At 42.5% G+C, this 18,170-nt stretch overlaps 1 protein-coding gene across 5 annotated transcripts in view; it reads left to right on the plus strand.

Annotated features, from left to right (window-relative positions):
* The window catches only part of ZNF699 (zinc finger protein 699), a 98,593-nt gene that overhangs the window by 71,147 nt on the left and 9,276 nt on the right, over positions 1-18,170 (plus strand). For 2 of the 5 annotated variants that reach the window (XM_067032849.1, XM_059060864.2), the window contains exons 1-2: positions 13,811-15,317; positions 16,210-16,336. In XM_067032849.1, the coding sequence (XP_066888950.1) occupies positions 15,177-15,317; positions 16,210-16,336 (268 nt within the window). In that variant the 5' untranslated portion in view covers positions 13,811-15,176. Of the gene's footprint in view, positions 1-8,377; positions 8,432-9,465; positions 9,530-13,810; positions 15,318-16,209; positions 16,337-18,170 lie in introns of those variants that run through there. The other 3 variants (XM_059060866.2, XM_067032848.1, XM_067032847.1) reach the window with 3 other exon arrangements.

Raw genomic sequence — 18,170 nt, forward strand, 5'->3', positions numbered from 1 at the left:
GAACTATATAATGAACCTACTAAATCTGATTTAATTGTAATTTATCCTCAGAAAGTTTACATCTTTATTATTTATTTATTTGTGGCCGCTGCAGCTTGGGAAACTTAATTCCCCCACCAGGGATAGAACCCTGGCCCTGCCAGTGAAAGCGTGGAGCCCTAACCATTGGACCGCCAGGGAATTCCCAGAAACTTTATGGCTTTAGACAGCAACGTTTCCCAGAGATGAAGAGATTCCTCTTGAGAGGAGGTTAGATCAGGTGAGTACACGTAGAATCAAAGTAGAAGGATAGGGAGGTCGAAAATCTTGGAGATTATGGCTGAGAAACTGGAAGAAGTATTAGGGGCTTTTAGTGAAGACTTGTGGCATCACAGTCCAGGTGTATTGTATGGTCTCATGAAACTGAAACGGTATTAGGAGTCAGGATGTAAAGGAATAATGGAGAAAGCTGAAGAGAGACCTGCTACTGTGAAGTATGTTGATTTCAGAGGTAAAGAAGCCAGAATGGCATTTGGTTTAGGGGCCACAAGAAATGTGGGCACACAATAAAATTTATAGTCCTTAAGTTTTACAAAACAATATCAACTCTCATTACTATTTATTTTTAAGGGAATAGGATATTATTATTATTATACTAGTACACGGAATGAGTAAGCTCTTGACTATGAAATCTGCAACAATAAGTCATACTGCCTCTAGTGCTTTGACATTTGAGACTGGCACGATTTGCAGAGGCATTGTTATATTGATTCATAAGTGTTCTATAATCTTTCTTTTTCCCACATCTGTAGATGAGCTTGCCTCTGTAGATGAGACATCAGGTACTGAGGAAAGTAAATCAGAAAACTGAAGTAATTATAAGGGGGAAGTGAGTTGGAGACACAAGAGTGGAGAGTCCTCAAGGAAAGCCACATAACTTAGTATATTAGGACATCAGAGCCTGAGAGATTAAACAACAACGAAAACAACAACAACATCTTTCAGGTGTGCACCTAATATTGGCTCTTCATTGAGCCAAAAGTTCCCATCTAAAGGTTAGTGGGGGGTGAAGAAATGAGAAAGACGTGTTGAGTATTAAGGGTCCCAAGGAGGCAGGCAAGGTTGGGAGAAAGAGAGGGAAAAGAAGAGAATGTGAATATGTTTGGTTAGTAAGTCCCACCATCGAGACCTTTTTATTGCTCCAAGGAAGGTTCATGGAAGACTGAGAGAAATTAATGATGGAGAGTATGTCTCCAGTGTCTTCAAAAACTGACATTTGATGGCCATTATTTACAGAGTTATTTCACCTTACTGACCCAGTGGTCATTTAAAAAAATTTATTGGAGTATAGTTGATTTACAGTGTTGTGTTATTTTCAGGTGTACAGCGAAGTGAATCATTTACATACATATATCCACTCTTTTTTAGATTCTTTCCCATATAGGTCATTACAGAGTATTGAGTAGAGTTCCCTGTGCTATAAGTAGGTCCTTAATAGTTCTCTATTTTATATGCCAAGGGTCATTTGTAATGTAAGTTCTGAACATTTTCATACCCTCTTGGTGTGTGTGTGTGTTGCAGAATCAGTCTTGACATCCAAACAAAATTTGGGGTGGGGGATCTGTTCCGTATTGGCAGAGTGACCATGACAATAGGACAACTGGTTCTGTGGCTATTAGGCTCCTTCTCCAGCTGTTCTTGTCTCCTCAGTGGGCTCCTGAACAAAGTAGCCATGATGGCAGGGATGGAAGTTATGAGTGGGCTTAGCAATATGGACTACTATAAGTGAGCAGGACCCTATGGGACCTTCCCAGAATAGGAACTGCTCCCCCCAATGTCCTCTGCCTGCCTTTTGTCTGTAGAAAACCTTTAGTTAATAAATTTAATGAGAGAAGTGACAAAATGCGGAAAGAAAGGAAAACAGTCGAGCAAGACAAAACAATAATAGTTTAGCCATTAAACAGATTCAAGAACGTTTAGTTCCTCCTCAAGGGCTCTAGATAATATTCTGAGCCACGTCCTTTGAGCTGTTTTGCAGAGACTGAAGCCCCCACCAGGTGGAAGAAGTTAAGTGTATGCTGCCCACAAGCACATAGACCCCAGATCGGTTGGAACCAGAAGGTCGATGATGTTGACTCCCGATTACCTCACCACCAATCAATCAGAAGAATGTACACCAGCTGATCACACACCCAACAATCCCCCTTCCTAAACTTGTCTTTAAAATCCTTTCCTCGGGCTTCCCTGGTGGCGCAGCGGTTGAGAATCCGCCTGCCGATGCAGGGGACACGGGTTCGTGCCCCGGTCCGGGAAGATCCCACATGCCGCGGAACGGTTGGGCCCGTGAGCCATGGTTGCTGAGCCTGCGTGTCCGGAGCCTGTGCTCCTCAACGGGAGAGGCCACAACAGTGAGAGGCCCGCGTACCGCAAAAAAAATAAATAAATAAATAAAATAAAATAAAATCCTTTCCTTGAAAGCCTTCAGGAGTTCAGGTCTTTTAAGCACTAGCTGCCCTGGACTCCTTGCTTTGCACACTGCAATAAATGCCGCACTTTCCTTCACCATAATCTGGTGTCAGTAGATTGGCTTTACTACACGAGGGCATGTGGACCCAAGTTTGGTTCACTAACACTACTACTCACCAAGGCTGATCTGCTAAAGCCCAGGCTGGGTGCCCAGTATGCCAACAGCAAGACCAATACTGAGCCACTGATATGGCACAATTCCTGCCATTTACCAGGTGGCAGGTTGATTGGACCACATCTGTGATGTAAAGGGAACTGATTGTTTCTTAGTGGAGTAGACACTTCACTCTGCATATGAATTTGCCATCTGTGTCTTCAGTGTTTCTGCCAAAACCCACCAACTGAGGAACACCTAGGCACCCTCATGTTACTCCACATAGCATCACTTGTAACCAAGAAACTCATTTCATAGCATGCTCATGCTCAAATTTTAACACATTTAGAGAATCATTTTACTGTTCTAGAATGGCCTTTTGAAGATTCAGTTGTGGCAGCTAGATAGCAAAGGCTTGCAGGGCTGGGGCAATGACCTCCAGGATGTGGTGTATAATTTAAATCAGCTTCCAATATATGGTGCTGTGTTTCCCACAGCCAGGATTCATGGGTCTAGGAATCAAGGGCTGGAAATGGGAATGGTTCCACTTACTATTACCCCTAATGATCCACTAGCAAAATTTTGCTTCCATCCCCATGATAGGTTGTGCTGATCTAGAGGTCTTGGCTCCAAAGGGAAGAATTCTTCCAACAGGAGGCATAACAATAATTCTATTGAACTGGAAGTAAAGACTGCCACCTGGCAACTTTGGGATCATCAAAGAATCAACAAAGATGGGAGGGGTGGTTACTGCACCAGTTGAGGTGTCTGATCCTGATTACCAAGGGGAAATTGGGTAGCTACTACACAGCGGGAATAGGAGGGTATATGTCTGGGATGTTGGAGGTCTCCAAGGGCATCTCTTAGCATTCCCTTGTCCTATGAATAAAGTCAATGGAAATCTCCACAATCCAATGCAGGTGGGACTACTAATGGCTCAGACCCTTTAGGAATGAAGGTTTCAGTCACCTTCTTCAGCAAAGAACATGATCAACTGAGGTCAAAGGAAATATGGAATTGGTAGTGGAAGAAGGTAGAAGGCAGTGAGGACTACAGAACCCTTGGCACAAAACAATTCCACCCGAACTCCTGCAATAAGCAACTTGACCAAAGTCTCGCATGGCTTCTAGCAACATAAGGTTGTGTCTCTAGAATGGCCCCAGCACTCCCCACCCCTATTAAAATGCTTGCCTGAAAAAGGTCAACACTGCCAGGAAAAGTTACTGTTTTAGCCAATACTTGATGATAGGCCGCTGACCTCTTGTTCCTAGAGCATTTCCTGAAAACGTTTACCATTGTGAATACGTATCTCTTATAACTCTGAAGTGTTTTTAAGGATTTGAGAGCCTTTCCTTTGAAATGTAATCATCAGGAAGGATAGGGCCTCTGTTTCCCAATATCTGGGGCTTCCCTGCACAGTGGCCCAGGGTAAGTCCTTTGTCCACTTTCTCCAGCTTCTTCCCTTGCTCCTCCTGGGAGATCAGAAAGAGTGTGTATAGCTGACATGCTGCTCAAGGGACAAAAGCAAACAATGAGGTAAGACGGCAAAGGACAACAAACATTTTTTTAAATTGCAGTAAAATATACATTACATAAAATTTAATCATTTAAACCATTTTTAATTGTACGACTTGGTGGCATTAAGTACATTCACAATATTGTGCAGCTACCCCCACTATCCACCTCCAAAAGTTTTCCATCATCCCAAACAGAAGCTCTGTAGGGTAACAAACACTTTTATGAGATTGGTTCAATATTTTGGTCTCCAGGGTCTCTGGAGATGAGAAAGTATCAGTTTAATTGCAGTAAAATGAGGATGTTGAATTTGTAATCAACACAGTAAAACTCTAACAAGGTCTCATTCCACAAACTTTCTCTCTACACCCCACAGTGACCTCTGAAGTGGATGCCCACATGTAGACAGTTCAAAGAGCCTCCCGGAAGGAGCAGCCTCCCTTGAGATTGAACTGGAAAGGACAGGACAAAAATCACTTTCTGGACACTATTATTCCCTTTAGCCTTATCCGATTATTTTTGGTGCCTATTTTGTATATTTTCCACAGATGATGACATTGTTCTAAACACTCTGGTATATGGGACTTTCCTGGCGGTCCAGTGGTTAAGACTCTGAGCTTCCACTGCAGTGGGTGTGGGTTTGATCCCTGGTCAGGGAACTAGGATCCCACATGCCCTGTGAGTGGTAATGAACAATCATATTACCCTGGACTTCTTGCTGGCCAGGCAAAGCAGGGTGTGTTTGGCTGTCAGCATCTCTTGCTGTACCTGGCTTAATATTTAACTGGCTTGGCTCTGGATGGGGAGCCTGGCTGCGGCATATCCTCCATTTACCTCGAATCACCCTACTGGGAGTCATGGCCCCAGTCACTCTTGTCAGATGTTCCCTAAAAGGAACAGACCCATTTTGCTCCAAGCTCTATCAGTACAGTTTGTTAGGGTATCTGTCTTAGTCCCCTATTGCTGCTATGATAGGTGTCGACAAAAGTAATCAATAAGCAATCTACAATAGGAATAGAAAAGAGTTTTATTTGAGCCAAACTGAGGACTAGCTTGGAAGCCAGCTTCCCAGATTACTTTGAGAAACTGCTCTAGAGAAGCCTGGTTTTCAGTACAGCTTTATGTCTTGTGAGAACAGAGAACATCAAGAAAGTCAGGGATACATTCCTTCAAGGTTTAATAAAAACAGATCAGCACGTGCACAGCTAGTCAGTATGGCCTTAGCACCTGGGAAGGGAGTTTTAGTATGGAAGGAGTACCAGCATTGGCGTCCCAGGAAGGGAGGAATTTAATCTTTATTTTTAGCATGGACATTCTTTACTTCTGGTCAATGCACACTTTTCTTTATTAATTACAGCAGATGTACAGTGTATGTTTGATAGGCCACAAACAGGCTATTTTAGTTAGCATAAAATGCAAGTTAACTCATGTATAGGCCAGAATGACTTCCCCATACCTCAATATGTGAACATTTCTTTTTATCACAGGTTGCCAGAAACTTAGTATCTTAAAACAACACAAGTATTTTATCTTACAGCTGTAGAGGTCAGGCATCTGAATTGGGTCTCAATGGGCTAAAATCAGGGGGTCCACAGGGCTGTATTTCTTCCAGAGGCTGGAGGGAAGAATTCATTTCCTTGTCTCTCCAGCTTCTAGAGATTGCCTCCACTCCTTGGGTCATGGTTCCACATCACTCTGACCTCTGCTTCCATCTTCACATCTCCTTCTCTGACTCCTGCCTCCCTCTTGCACTTACAAGGATCCCTGTGACTACAGTGGGTCCACCTGGGTAACCCATGGTAATCTCCCCATCTCAAAAGCCTTAATTTAGGGCTTCCCTGGTGGCGCAGTGGTTGAGAGTCTGCCTGCCGATGCGGGGGACGCGGGTTCGTGCCCTGGTCCGGGAGGATCCCACGTGCCGCGGAGCGGCTGGGCCCGTGAGCCGTGGCCACTGGGCCTGCGCGTCTGGAGCCTGTGCTCCGCGACGGGAGAGGCCCCAACAGTGAGAGGCCCGCATACCGCAAAAAAAAAAAAAAAAAAAGCCTTAATTTAGTCATACCTGCAAAGTCCCTTTTGCCATATAAAGTAACATTCATAGGTTCTGCGGATTAGGACATGGGTAATTTTGGCAAGGGGCACTATTCTGCCTACCAGTACCTAAAAAGTACCTAAAAAGAATTCTTAGCTAGATACATGAAAGATTGGGGGCTAGAGGTGCGGAGAAATGGTGCCCATGAGACTTTGCCTCTATCCACATAGACTATGCAGGCTAAGATTTGACCTGTGGTGTATCTGAGTGTTGGCCCTGTGATCCTCCCAGAACATGAGAGGATGGGAGGCCTGTCATGAGAGTTTCTCATTGCCTCCTGGGTTCTGATGCTGTAAGAGGCTTTCTGCTCTACCACCTTCAGAATATAAAACTGCTTAGCTGTGTCTAGATTTGGCTCTACGACTACAGGGAACAGGCCCAGTCACAGATTAGGGGTTAAACTTGGTGGTCATTTGGGGCTTCCCTGGTGGCGCAGTGGTTGAGAGTCCACCTGACGATGCAGGGGACACGGGTTCGTGCCCCGGTCCTGGAAGATCCCACATGCCGCGGAGCAGCTGGGCCCGTGAGCCACGGCCGCTGAGCCTGCGCGTCCGGAGCCTGTGCTCCGTAACGGGAGAGGCCACAGCAGTGAGAGGCCCGCGTACCGCAAAAAAAAAAAAAAAAAAAAGTTGGTGGTCATTTGGAGCCAACAGTAGAGGATCTGATTGTCTCGAGTATCGCTCAAATGGTGTGGTCTAATACAAGGTTTTTTCAGGAGGGGAAGGGTGGAGGGAAGGGATAATTAGGGAGTTTGGGATTGACATGTACACATTGCTATTTAAAAAGGATAACCAACAAGGATCTACTGTATAGCACAGGGAACTCTGCTCAATGTTATGTGGCAGCCTGGATGGGAGGGGAGTCTGGGGGAGGATGGATACATGTATAGGTATGGTTGAGTTGTTTGCTGTGCACCTGAAACTACGACAATATTGTTATTGGCTATACTGCAATATAAAACAAAAAGTTAAAAAAAGATCAGTTTATATAACAAATAAATAAATAAATACAGATATTGAACAGCAAAAAAAATACAAGGTTTTGGTTTTTTTGTTTGTTTGTTTGTTTTGGTTGTGCCACACGGCCTGTGAGATTTTAGTTCCCGGACCACGGATTGAATCCTGACCCTCAGCAGTGAGAACGTGGAGTCCTAACCACTGGACCGCCAGGAAATTCCTAAGTCCAAGGTTCTTAGTTCCACTTCCTGGGTCTCCAGAGCAGATTCGAGTTTGTTCCACTTTGCCTTTAGTGGAGCAAAGGATAAAGTACATGGGCAGTAGGTGAGGCTGTCTCTCTCTCCTGTGAAACTTTTACTGAATAGAATGCATTTAGCTAAATCTATAACTTCAAACCATTTACCCATGTTATTTTGAATGTCATCCATTAAGGTGATGATATTTGGTAGGGATGTTATAATGAAGGGAGTAGTCTTGTTTAACCCTCTATAGTCTGTAGGCGGCCTCCATATATTCATACTGGCTCAGGCCACACCAGGGAACTGAAAGGTGACATGGTAGGAATCAGTACCCCTTCTTTTAGTAAGTCAGCTATGACAGGCCGTAATCCTTCAGCGCCTGTCCTTAGCCAGTACTGTGGCATATTGGTCACCCACATGGGTAGGAGAAAGTTAACTGGTTCCCACCAGGTGACACACACCATAGCAAAAGCTTTAGGCTTGTTTCATGAGGTTGATGGAGGAGGTCCATTCCAATAATGGGAAAAGGGAGAGTCTGGGAGGAACAACCAGGACAGAAGCATCTCTTAGCAAAAGTGGGCCAATTTTAATAGTTAAGCAGGTAATTGCCCGTTTAACTCATCCTCCTCCCAATGCATTCACTTCCTGGGGTGAAGGGGGAGTGCTTCTTGCGGGGAGGTCCTTAAGGAGAGAGATGATGTGTATTTCCTCCTTTAAGAGAGAATCAGCCCCTCTTTTTTTGGCCTTCTCCTTTTGCCCTTTTTGTCTTTTGTTACTTTTTGGATGGTCACTGGCAAAGCAGAGGATAAAGTACCTCAGTTTCTACACAGTATTCCTATTGTGGGACACCGTGCTGCATTTTTTTTCTCCAGTAGAGGGCACCAGACCTTTTTTTTCCAGGATCCTCCACTTCATCACTTCTCATCTCCCCGAGTTTGGGCTCCTACCTCTTCTCTAGGTGTCCTCCTGGTGAGAAGCTCCCTTAAGCAGGGCCCAACGCCCATCTCGTGGTTTGGAGTATTCTTTTAGTAGGGTAAGTAACCTCCTTTGGGCTCCTAGGGAGGCAAGGATATAAACTTCCTTGACTTTAGTTACTTTAAGCAGTGTTTTAGTTGGGCCAGCCCAAGGGTTGGGGGGGGGGGGTCTCAATATCCCTCTGGGGAGCAGCTAGAATGATGCTATCCGTCACAGCAGAGGCGTGCTGGCTGTGGATAAAGATGCCTCCCCTAACCGTGCTTCGGAGACCGGTCTTGGCTTGCCATTTCTGCCTTATTGGCTAGTTAACCTGCTACAGTGGTCCCCAGGGATGAGGACATCATCTTGTCTCAAAGTGCCCCAAATCACCAGACTGACTGTGGCACCTCCTCTTGCTACAGTCCCACCCCTCGACCTGATCCCACCCTAAACTCAGCTCTTTGGAATATTCAACTAAGCCACGCCCCTAGGCCTGGTCGCGCCCCGCCCCACAGGCCTAGTCAACCAAGCCCCGCCCATAGCCTGGTCCCGCTCCAGGCCCTCTCCAACCCCATGTCTTAGGTTGACCTGGCCCCAAGACCCAGTCGCGTCTCTCCGTGGAAGGAAACTAGCAATTCTTCTCCACTTGCGGCTGGAAACTGCCACCGCCCCTCCTAACCCAAATTTCCCATCTCCCGAGGGCCGGCCCCTGACGCTGTGCGTGGCGCAGAAACCGGAAGCAGCCGTGCACTTCTGCGCGTGCGCAAGTCGGCAGCCATGTCCCCTTGCAGCCCAGTCTAGATCTGTTGTGAATTTTTGCCTCGGTCCGCGTCCTACCTGGTTCAGCCCAGCACGCCCCAAGTGTGGTGCGGGGGAGGTGGAGAGCTTGGACTTGGGGTCAGAGGCCAAAAGGCGGCCGCTTGGGCTGTGCCCACTGCTCCACGCTGGGACACCCGCGCCCAGGGCCTCCAGCAGCCGCGGCTGGTACCAAACTCACTGAATCAGGAACTCTGTGAGGGTTCAGCAGTCGCGGTGAGTCTGCTGCTGGCGAGAGTTGGAGAGCCATCCTCGTATTTAATCGGCCTCCAAAATCATCCTCTGCTCTCTTTCCAGAAAGGAAAAGCATCCCTGCCATTCGGGTCACGGGGACGAGAGTCTCAACCTCGTCTCTGCGCAGGTCTGTGGATTTCAGCTTGTTCTGTGAGAATGGGGTGACATTTGCCTGACTCCGTCCCCACCTCTCTTCCTGGTGCGAGAGATATTATTTTTAACCTGTGATTTTTTTTTTCTCTTCCTGTGGGCATCAGTTTGCTACATTATATTCAGCTGCATAAAAGTGAACTGATTACTTAGTATCTTTTTAACCCCCCTTGCCAGTTGCAGCTCTAAATGTTAGTCATTTATCTGTAGATTCTTTTTGGATTTCACACCGAAAGTGTGATCATGTGTCAGTTTCAGCGTTTCCTTTTTTATTCTCTGTACCTTATATTCTTTTTATTTATTTAGTGCGTTTGCCAGGACTTTCAGTTCAATGTAGAATGGCATTTAAGTTGCATCCTTGGCTTGTTCCTGATCCCAGAGGGAATTATTCTGCCATTTCACCATTAAATAGGATGTTTGCTGTAGGTGTTTGTAAATAATATATATATATTCTAATTAAAGCCTATTTCCCTCTAGTCCTAGTGGGTTAAATTATTATCATCAATGCATATTGATAGAGATCAGTCACTATTTTGTATTGAAGGGGATGAGTCATATGATCTTTTTCTATTAATGTGAATTATATTAATCATTTTAATTATGTTAATCATTTTAACCACACTTCATTCCTAGTAGGAAATGAAATTAGTTTGTGATTATTATCTTCATTATTCATTTCTGGACTGTACTAATATTTTTTGCCCTTGTGTATATGAATGAGATCTTTCATATATTTGTGTGTGTGTGTGTGTGTGTGTGTGTGTATACACATATATTTGAGTTTTGAGTACTTTTCTGGTCTTGGAAATACACAGGAAAACAGCACACCCCCCCCACCCCTCCAAAAAATGGAACTATGAATCCTTTACTTACTTGGTGAACCTGTCTGTAAAACAATCTGCAACTTGTTTCCTTTGTAGGTATGTTCTAAACTGCTAATTTTTTTCTTTAATGACTGGATGTAAACAGGTTTTGTGTTTATATTCATTTATTTATTTTATTTTGTTTTATTTTTTGGTCCTGCAGCATGCGGGATCTTAGCTCCCTGACCAGGGATCGAACCCGTGCCCCCTGCGTTGGAAGCGCAGAGTCTTAACCACTGGACCGCCAGGGAAGTCCCTATATTTTTTAATTTTTAAAACATTTTTGTCACTTTATTATTTTTTTAATTGAAGTATAGTTGATTTACAATGTTGTGTTAATTTCTGCTGTACAGCAAAATGACTCAGTTATACACATATATACATTCTTTTTTTATATTCTTTTCCATTATGGTTTATTCCAGGATATTGAATATAGTTCTCTGTGCTATACAATAGGATCTTGTGGTTTATCCATTCTATATGTAATAGTTTGCATCTGCTAACCCCAAACGCCTAGTCTATCCCTCTCCCGCCCTCTCTCCCCCTTGGTAAACACAAATCTGTTCTTTATATCTGTGAGTCTGTTTCTGTTTTGTAGATAGTTTCATTTGTGCCATATTTTAGATCCACACATAAGTGATATCATATGGTATTTGTCTTTCTCTTTCTGACTTACTTTACTTAGTATGATAATTTCTAGTTGCATCCATGTTGCTGCAGATAGCATTATTCCTTTCTCTTTTTTATGGCTGAGTAGTATTCCACTGTATATATGTACTACATCTTCTTTATCCATTCATCTGTTCATGGACATTTCGATTGTTTCCATGTCTTGGCTGTTGTGAATAGTGCTGCTTTGAACTAGGGGTGCATGTATCTTTTTGAGTTATAGTTTTCTCTGGGTATATGCCCAGGAATGGGATTGCTGGGTCATATGTTAATTCTATTTTTAGTTTTTTGAGGAACCTTCATACTGTTTTCCATAGTGGCTGCACCAACTTACATTCCCACTAACAGTGTAGGAGGGTTCCCTTTTCTCCACACCCTCTCCAGTGCTTGTTATCTGTAGACTTTTTAATGGTGGCCATTCTGATCAATGTGAAGTGGGGTACCTCATTATAGTTTTGATTTGCATTTCTCTAACAGGTAGCATTGTTGAGCATCTTTTCATGTGCCTATTTGCCATCTGTATGTCTTTGGAGAAATGTCTATTCAGGTCTTCTGCCTTTTTTTTTTTGGCTGTGTGGCATGTGGGATCTTAGTTCTCTGACCAGGGATCAAACCCGTGCCTCCTGCATTGGAAGCATGGAGTCTTAACCACTGGACTGCCAGGGAAGTCCTTCTGCCCATTTTTTTGATTGGGTTGTTTGTTTTTTTGTTGTTGAGTTGTATGAGCTGTTTGTGTATTTTTTAAATTAAGCCTTGCTGGTTGCATTATTTGTAAATATTTTCTCCCATTCCATAGGTTGTCTTTTCGTTTTGTTTATGGTTTCCTTTGCTGTGCAAAAGCTTGTAAGTTTGATTAGGTCCCATTTACTTTTGTTTTTATTTCTGTTGCCTTGGGAGACTGACCTAAGAAAACATTCGTACAATTTATATTGGAAAATGCTTTGCCTATGATCTCTTCTAGGAGTTTTATGGTGTCACATCTTATGTTTAAGTCTTTAAGCCATTTTCAGTTTGTTTTTGTGTATGGTGAGAGGGTGTGTTCTTTTTAAAAAAATTTTTATTGGAGTATAGCTGATTTACAATTTTGTGTTAGTTTCAGGTGTACAGCAAAGTGAGTCAGTTATACATATATCTACTCTTTAGAGTCTTTTCCCATATAGGTCATTACAGAGTACTGAGTAGAGTTCCTGTGCTATACAGTAGGACCTTATTAGTTATCTGTTTTATATATAGTAGTGTGTATATGTCAGTCCCAATCTCCCACTTTATCCCTCTCCCTCCTTGCCCCCTTGGTAACCATAAGTTTGTTTTATACATCTGTGACTCTATTTCTGTTTTGTAAATAAGTTCATTTGTACCTTTTTTTAGATTCCATGTATAAGCAATATCATATGATATTTGTCTTTCTCTGTCTGACTTACTTCACTCAGGATGACAGTCTCTAGGTCCATCCATGTTGCTGCAAATGGCATTACTTCATTCTTTTTTATGGCTGATTAATATTCTACTTTATATAGGTACTACATCTTCTTTATCCACTCCTCTGTTGATGGACATTTAGGTTGCATCCATGTCTTGGCTATTGTAAATAGTGCTGCAGTGAACTTTGGGGTACATGTATCTTTTTGAATTACGGTTTTCTCCAGATATATGCCCAGGAGTGAGATTGCTGGATCATGTGGTAGTTCTATACTTAGTTTTCTAAGGAACCTCCATACTGTTCTCCACAGTGGCTGTACCAATTTACATTCCCACCAACAGTGTAGGAGGTTTCCCTTTTCTCCACAGGCAAGGTTGTGTTCTGATTTCATTGATTTACATGCAGCTGTCCAACTTTCCTAGCTACACTTGCTGAAGAGACTGTCTTTTTCCCATTGTGTATTCTTGCCTCCTTTGTTGAAGATTAATTGACCATAGGCGTGTGGGTTTATTTCTGGGCTCTCTGTTCTGTTCCTTTGATCTGTACGTCTGTTTTTGTGCCAATACCACACTGTTTTGATTACTGTAGCTTTGTAGTATTGTCGGAAGCCTAGGAGGGTTATGCCTTTTGCTTTGTTCTTTTTCCTCAAGATTGCTTTGGCAATTCTGGGTCTTTTATATTTCCATATAACTTTTAGTATTATTTATTCTAGTTCTGTAATGTCATGGGTCATTTGATAGGGATGGCATTAAATCTGTAGATTGCTTTGGGTAGTATTGCCATTTTAGCTTTTCTGACTTGTTAATTTTGTCACATACTCATTTTTTTTCTGAACCTTTATGCTGTTCTTTTTCTGCCCTTATAAGTCAATGGCTAACCCATTGATACTGATTTTTCTTCTATAGGAATTGATGATATTTGTAAATACAATTAACTCTTGAGCAACATGGGTTTGAAATGCACGCATCCACTCATATGCAGATTTTTTTCAGTACTAAATACTACAATACTACAGGATCAGTGGTTGGTTGAATCCTTGGATACTGAGGGCTGACTATGAGTTATTCTCAAATTCTCCACTGCTGGAGAGTTGGTGCCCCAACCCCTGCAATTGTTCAAGGGTCAGTTGTATATAAATATATGTACCACACCAGCTGTGGATTTCTAGTGTTATCTGAAACAGTTATTTTAATTTCCTGCTTCTACCCTGTCACATAAGTAGTCCTGATTTGCTAAAAATAAATATGTGTGTATCTCCTTATCCCTATAATGTGATGCATTTTTATATAGCATATATCACCACCTGATAATATTTTGTTAATTTAGTGGTCCTCCTTCAAACGATTATAAGACCCAGGCACTTTCGGATTTTTCTGTTTTGTTCAGTGCTGTGTCTCCTGTGACTGCATGTAGTAGGACAGGGTGACTATTACCTAAATAAATATGAGATGAAGGAGCAGGAGGTAAGGGCCTTAAGGGAAGCATCCTTGCTGAAGACGTAGGGCTTAGTCAAGAGAAGGAGCTCGAAGATAAAACACTTGAATAGAATACTTCATTTGTCTACTCTCCATAGTGTGCCCAGCAGGGTTCTAGGCCAGACCCTGGTAATGTTAGGGCATAAGGGCCTCACTGACAAATTGTAAGGTATATGTTCAGAAATACATTCATTGGGCATTTAGGCTTTGAAGGTAAATACACCTGCATACACGCAGCTCCTCAGCAGCTTTCTAATTGGGTAGCATTGAGCACATAGTTAAGTGACTCCAAGATTCTTCAACTATAAACTGGTTGTGATAGTATCTGATTTGCAGAGTTTCTATGAATAATCTTTTTGCAGAGGTATGGGCATCTCTTTGCCAAGTCATTCTCATATCTTGGTTGCTCAAATGGAACATGTTAGTGAAGAATGTTACAGTTTGTATTGGCTTTAAAATACATACTTCATCCACGGCAGTGGAAGAAACTGTTGCATTTTCGTTATTTGAAATTTGTGCAGTAGTGCTACAGATATCACTGTGAGAGATGACACACTGCTAACTTCACTCTGAGTGTTCTTGTTCTGCTGCTGCGGTACCTCCTGTACAATTCCTGCACAACTGAGTAGGAGAAGTCTTATCTGCCACCTGCATGTGGAATTCAGTCAGTTGATGCTCTTTCCCAAAAAACAGGTTTTGGGGACCCTGCAGCCCTTGTGGGAGAGGGTCTAGTAGTCAGGGGCTGAGCAGTAATACATGTTAGCCTGCCAAGTGGTACAGAAATAAATATTGGGAGTGGAACCCCCGGAAGTCTGGCATACAGGTCACACTTTCCTGGATTTGAGATGGTGTGTATATTCTTACTATTGAAGGTGTTCTCTGATTTTTTTCTTATGTTTTCATTATTGTCAAATTGATAGCTAAATTTTTTTAGACTACAGTTAACTTGCTTACAAAATAGGACTCTTAACCTGTTTTTTTTTTTTTTTTATGATCTACAAGAACCAGAGGACTATTTTATAGCTCTAGAGGAGATAAGATTGCTTTAACTTCTTCTTTTTTTTCCCCCCCTCTATTTTCTTACAAGATTGATGTGTGTTTGCCTGGGTGTCTTGGGGCTATGTATGTCTGTGTGTGTGTGTTGTGAGGGGAGTGATCACTCCTAACAGATGTGCTGCAAAATCCACAGTCTTGATTATGGAAATTGTGGGGAGACCCAGATTATCGTGTCTTCTTTCTCCTGCCTCAGCTCTAACTTCTCAATACTCTGTCTTTCTTTATGAAGGGAACATGGAGGAAGAAAGAACAGCTGCTGTGTTACAGAAAAATATGACACAGGTAAGTAAGAGCTAATAATTCTCCAAAAGAATATTTCAGTTCCACTGGGCCATCGATCTCCTAATTGTTTAGAGCAGGAGTCAGCATCCTGTTCCTGCGTTGGGCCACATAGTTAAGTAAGCATTTTAGGCTTTGAAGGCCATAGAGTTTCTGTTTTACTCAGTTCTGCCATTTTAGTGTGAAAGCAGCCATATACAGTGTCTAAACAAATGTTTTATTGTGTTCCAATAAAACTTTACTTACATAAATAGATGATAGGCTGAATTTAGCTCATGTTGTATAGTTTACAGCCCCCTGGCCTTGAGTGCAAGAAAATGTGGCCAGCTGTGGGCCTGGGTTGAATGTTGTGCTTCTTACAGACTCCTGGGCCCCAAGTTTGTGGGGAAAGAAAAAAAAGAAAAAGAAAAGCTCTCTGTTCCTCAGTGTGTTTTTATTCATTAAAACCTCATCCAGATTTGACCCAGTGTTTTGTGTTGTGCTGGTTGCTGTGATGGGATATAAGGAAGCAGTGAAATTGTTTCTGTAACAAGGAATTTTTGCTGGTTTCAATGTGGAAATTATTTCATTTCTAGAGCATTTCTCTCATTTCTGCTATATCCTCTGGATGTTTTGGATTATTGTAAGACTGGAATTGGTCACCATCAAACTGTGGAAAGATAAATTTATTGTTTCAAAAGTGTTAAATCTGTGAGAAAATTTGATCAGTCAGGATGCTTGTGTAGAACGAAGAAGATCTGTTGACTGAATCCTAGGGTAGATGTTGGGAGAATAGAATCTTCTGAACTTCCTATGAATTGATTCTCCATTCCTCAGTATTTCCAGGCTCATTCATCCTCCTGCACACATTGGGGGAGTTGGCACTTTTCTGAACAAAATATGTGGAATGTTTTAGGAACCAGTGGTCTTTGAGGATGTGGCTGTGGACTTTACCCAGGAGGAGTGGGCTTTGCTAGATCTCACTCAGAGAAACCTCTACAGAGATGTGATGCTGGAAAACTTACAGAACCTGGCCTCATTAGGTAAGGATGGCAACATTCCTTCATTTAGTCATTTAGTAAACAGTTTTATCTTACTAATTGACTTTGTTCTAGGAGTTGGGTTGAGGAATTGGAATAACTTGGTAAATAAGACAGACATGGTCACTGACCCCAAGGAACTTACAGTCTAGTGGCTTCACCATGAAAATAAACAATAACAAAGCATATTGTTAAAATAGTCTACCAGTATAAAACAACAACAAAAAAAGAATCAGTGTAAATCTCCTTATCCATTCTGACACTAGCACTGAATGCAGAGTTTTCATTTAATCCAGTGTTGTAAAGATGCTGTTGGTCTTATTTTTCTTCAATCATTCTTTCATTCATTAAACATTTTTTTGAGAGTGAACTCTATATCAAACCCTTTTGAATGTATACTATAAAAAACAAGGTGTCACTGTATTCAAAATGCTTAGGTGGGGGGCTTCCCTGGTGGCGCAGTGGTTGAGAATCCGCCTGCCGATGCAGGGGACACGGGTTCGTGCCCCGGTCCGGGAAGATGCCACATGCTGCAGAGCATCTGGGCCCGTGAGCCATGGCCGCTGAGCCTGCGCGTCCGGAGCCTGCGCTCCGCAATGGGAGAGGCCACAACAGTGAGAGGCGCGCGTACCACAAAAAAAAAAAAAAAAAGTTTAGATGTAATGGGCAAGAAGATAAATATGAAATTAACATAAAAAAGAAAGAAAATAAACGTGTGTATTGAACTGAATTTCTCTTTTTCTTGTGATTGGAAGCCTCAAGGCTTATTAAGTGTAGAAATTGTGGGCACAGACTTCAGGGGTCACTTTGGGGCACAGGGGGAAAATTGATGGTTTGGGACCTTTTGAGAATTTTACTGCTGTTAATGCCCTGTACCCAGAGACCACCAGTTAAGCAAGTTGGGTTTATTACTTGGAGCAGTGAGGGAGAACACATGCCATGGGGGAGCCATGGCGTGTCTCAGAAAGAAGGTGTTAGAAAGTAAATTTGGGATTTGTGTACTTAGGTTGAATGACTTGGGGGTAGGTCTATGGAAGCAGGCTGTATTGGTTTCCTAGGCCTTTCATAACAAAGCACCACAAACTGGGTGGCTAAGAACAACAGAACCTTATTCTTTTAAATTTCTGGAGGTTGGAAGTCTGAAATCAGGGTGTCATGTTCCTTCCGAAGGCTCAGGAGAAATCCCTCCTTGTCCCCTTCCTAGCTATTGGTGGTTGCCAACAATCCTTGGCTTGCAGCTGCATCACTCTGATCTCTGCCTCCATCTTCACACGGCCTTTGTCCTCTGTCTCTAAGTCTTTCTGTCTTGTAAGGATGCCAGTCATTGCATTTAGGGCCTACCCTAATCCAATATAACTTATCTTAACTTGATTATATCTGCAAAGACCCTATTTCCAAATAAAGTGACATTCTGAAATTCTGGGAGGACAGGGATTTTTTTCTCAGTATACTTTATTTTTCTTAGAGCAGTTTATAGGTTCACAGCAAAATTGAGTGACAGGTACAGATAGATATTTCCCATATACCCCCTGTCCCCATACACTCACAGCCTTCCTACCAGAGTGGTATATTTGTTACAGTTGATGAACCTACACTGACACATCATTATCACCCTAAGTCCAGAGTTTATATTAGTGTTCATTTTTGGTGTACATTTTAAGGTTTGGACAAATATATAATGACATAATGCACCATTATAGTATCATAAAGTAGCTCCAGTACCCTTAAAAATCCTGTATCCCCTCCACCTCAATTTATCTCTCCTTCCCCACAACTCCTGGCAACCACTTATCTTTTTACTGTCTCCATAGTTTTGCCTTTTCCAGAATGTCATGTA

Source organism: Kogia breviceps, chromosome 4, assembly GCF_026419965.1.
Source record: "Kogia breviceps isolate mKogBre1 chromosome 4, mKogBre1 haplotype 1, whole genome shotgun sequence".
NCBI lineage: Eukaryota > Metazoa > Chordata > Mammalia > Artiodactyla > Physeteridae > Kogia > Kogia breviceps.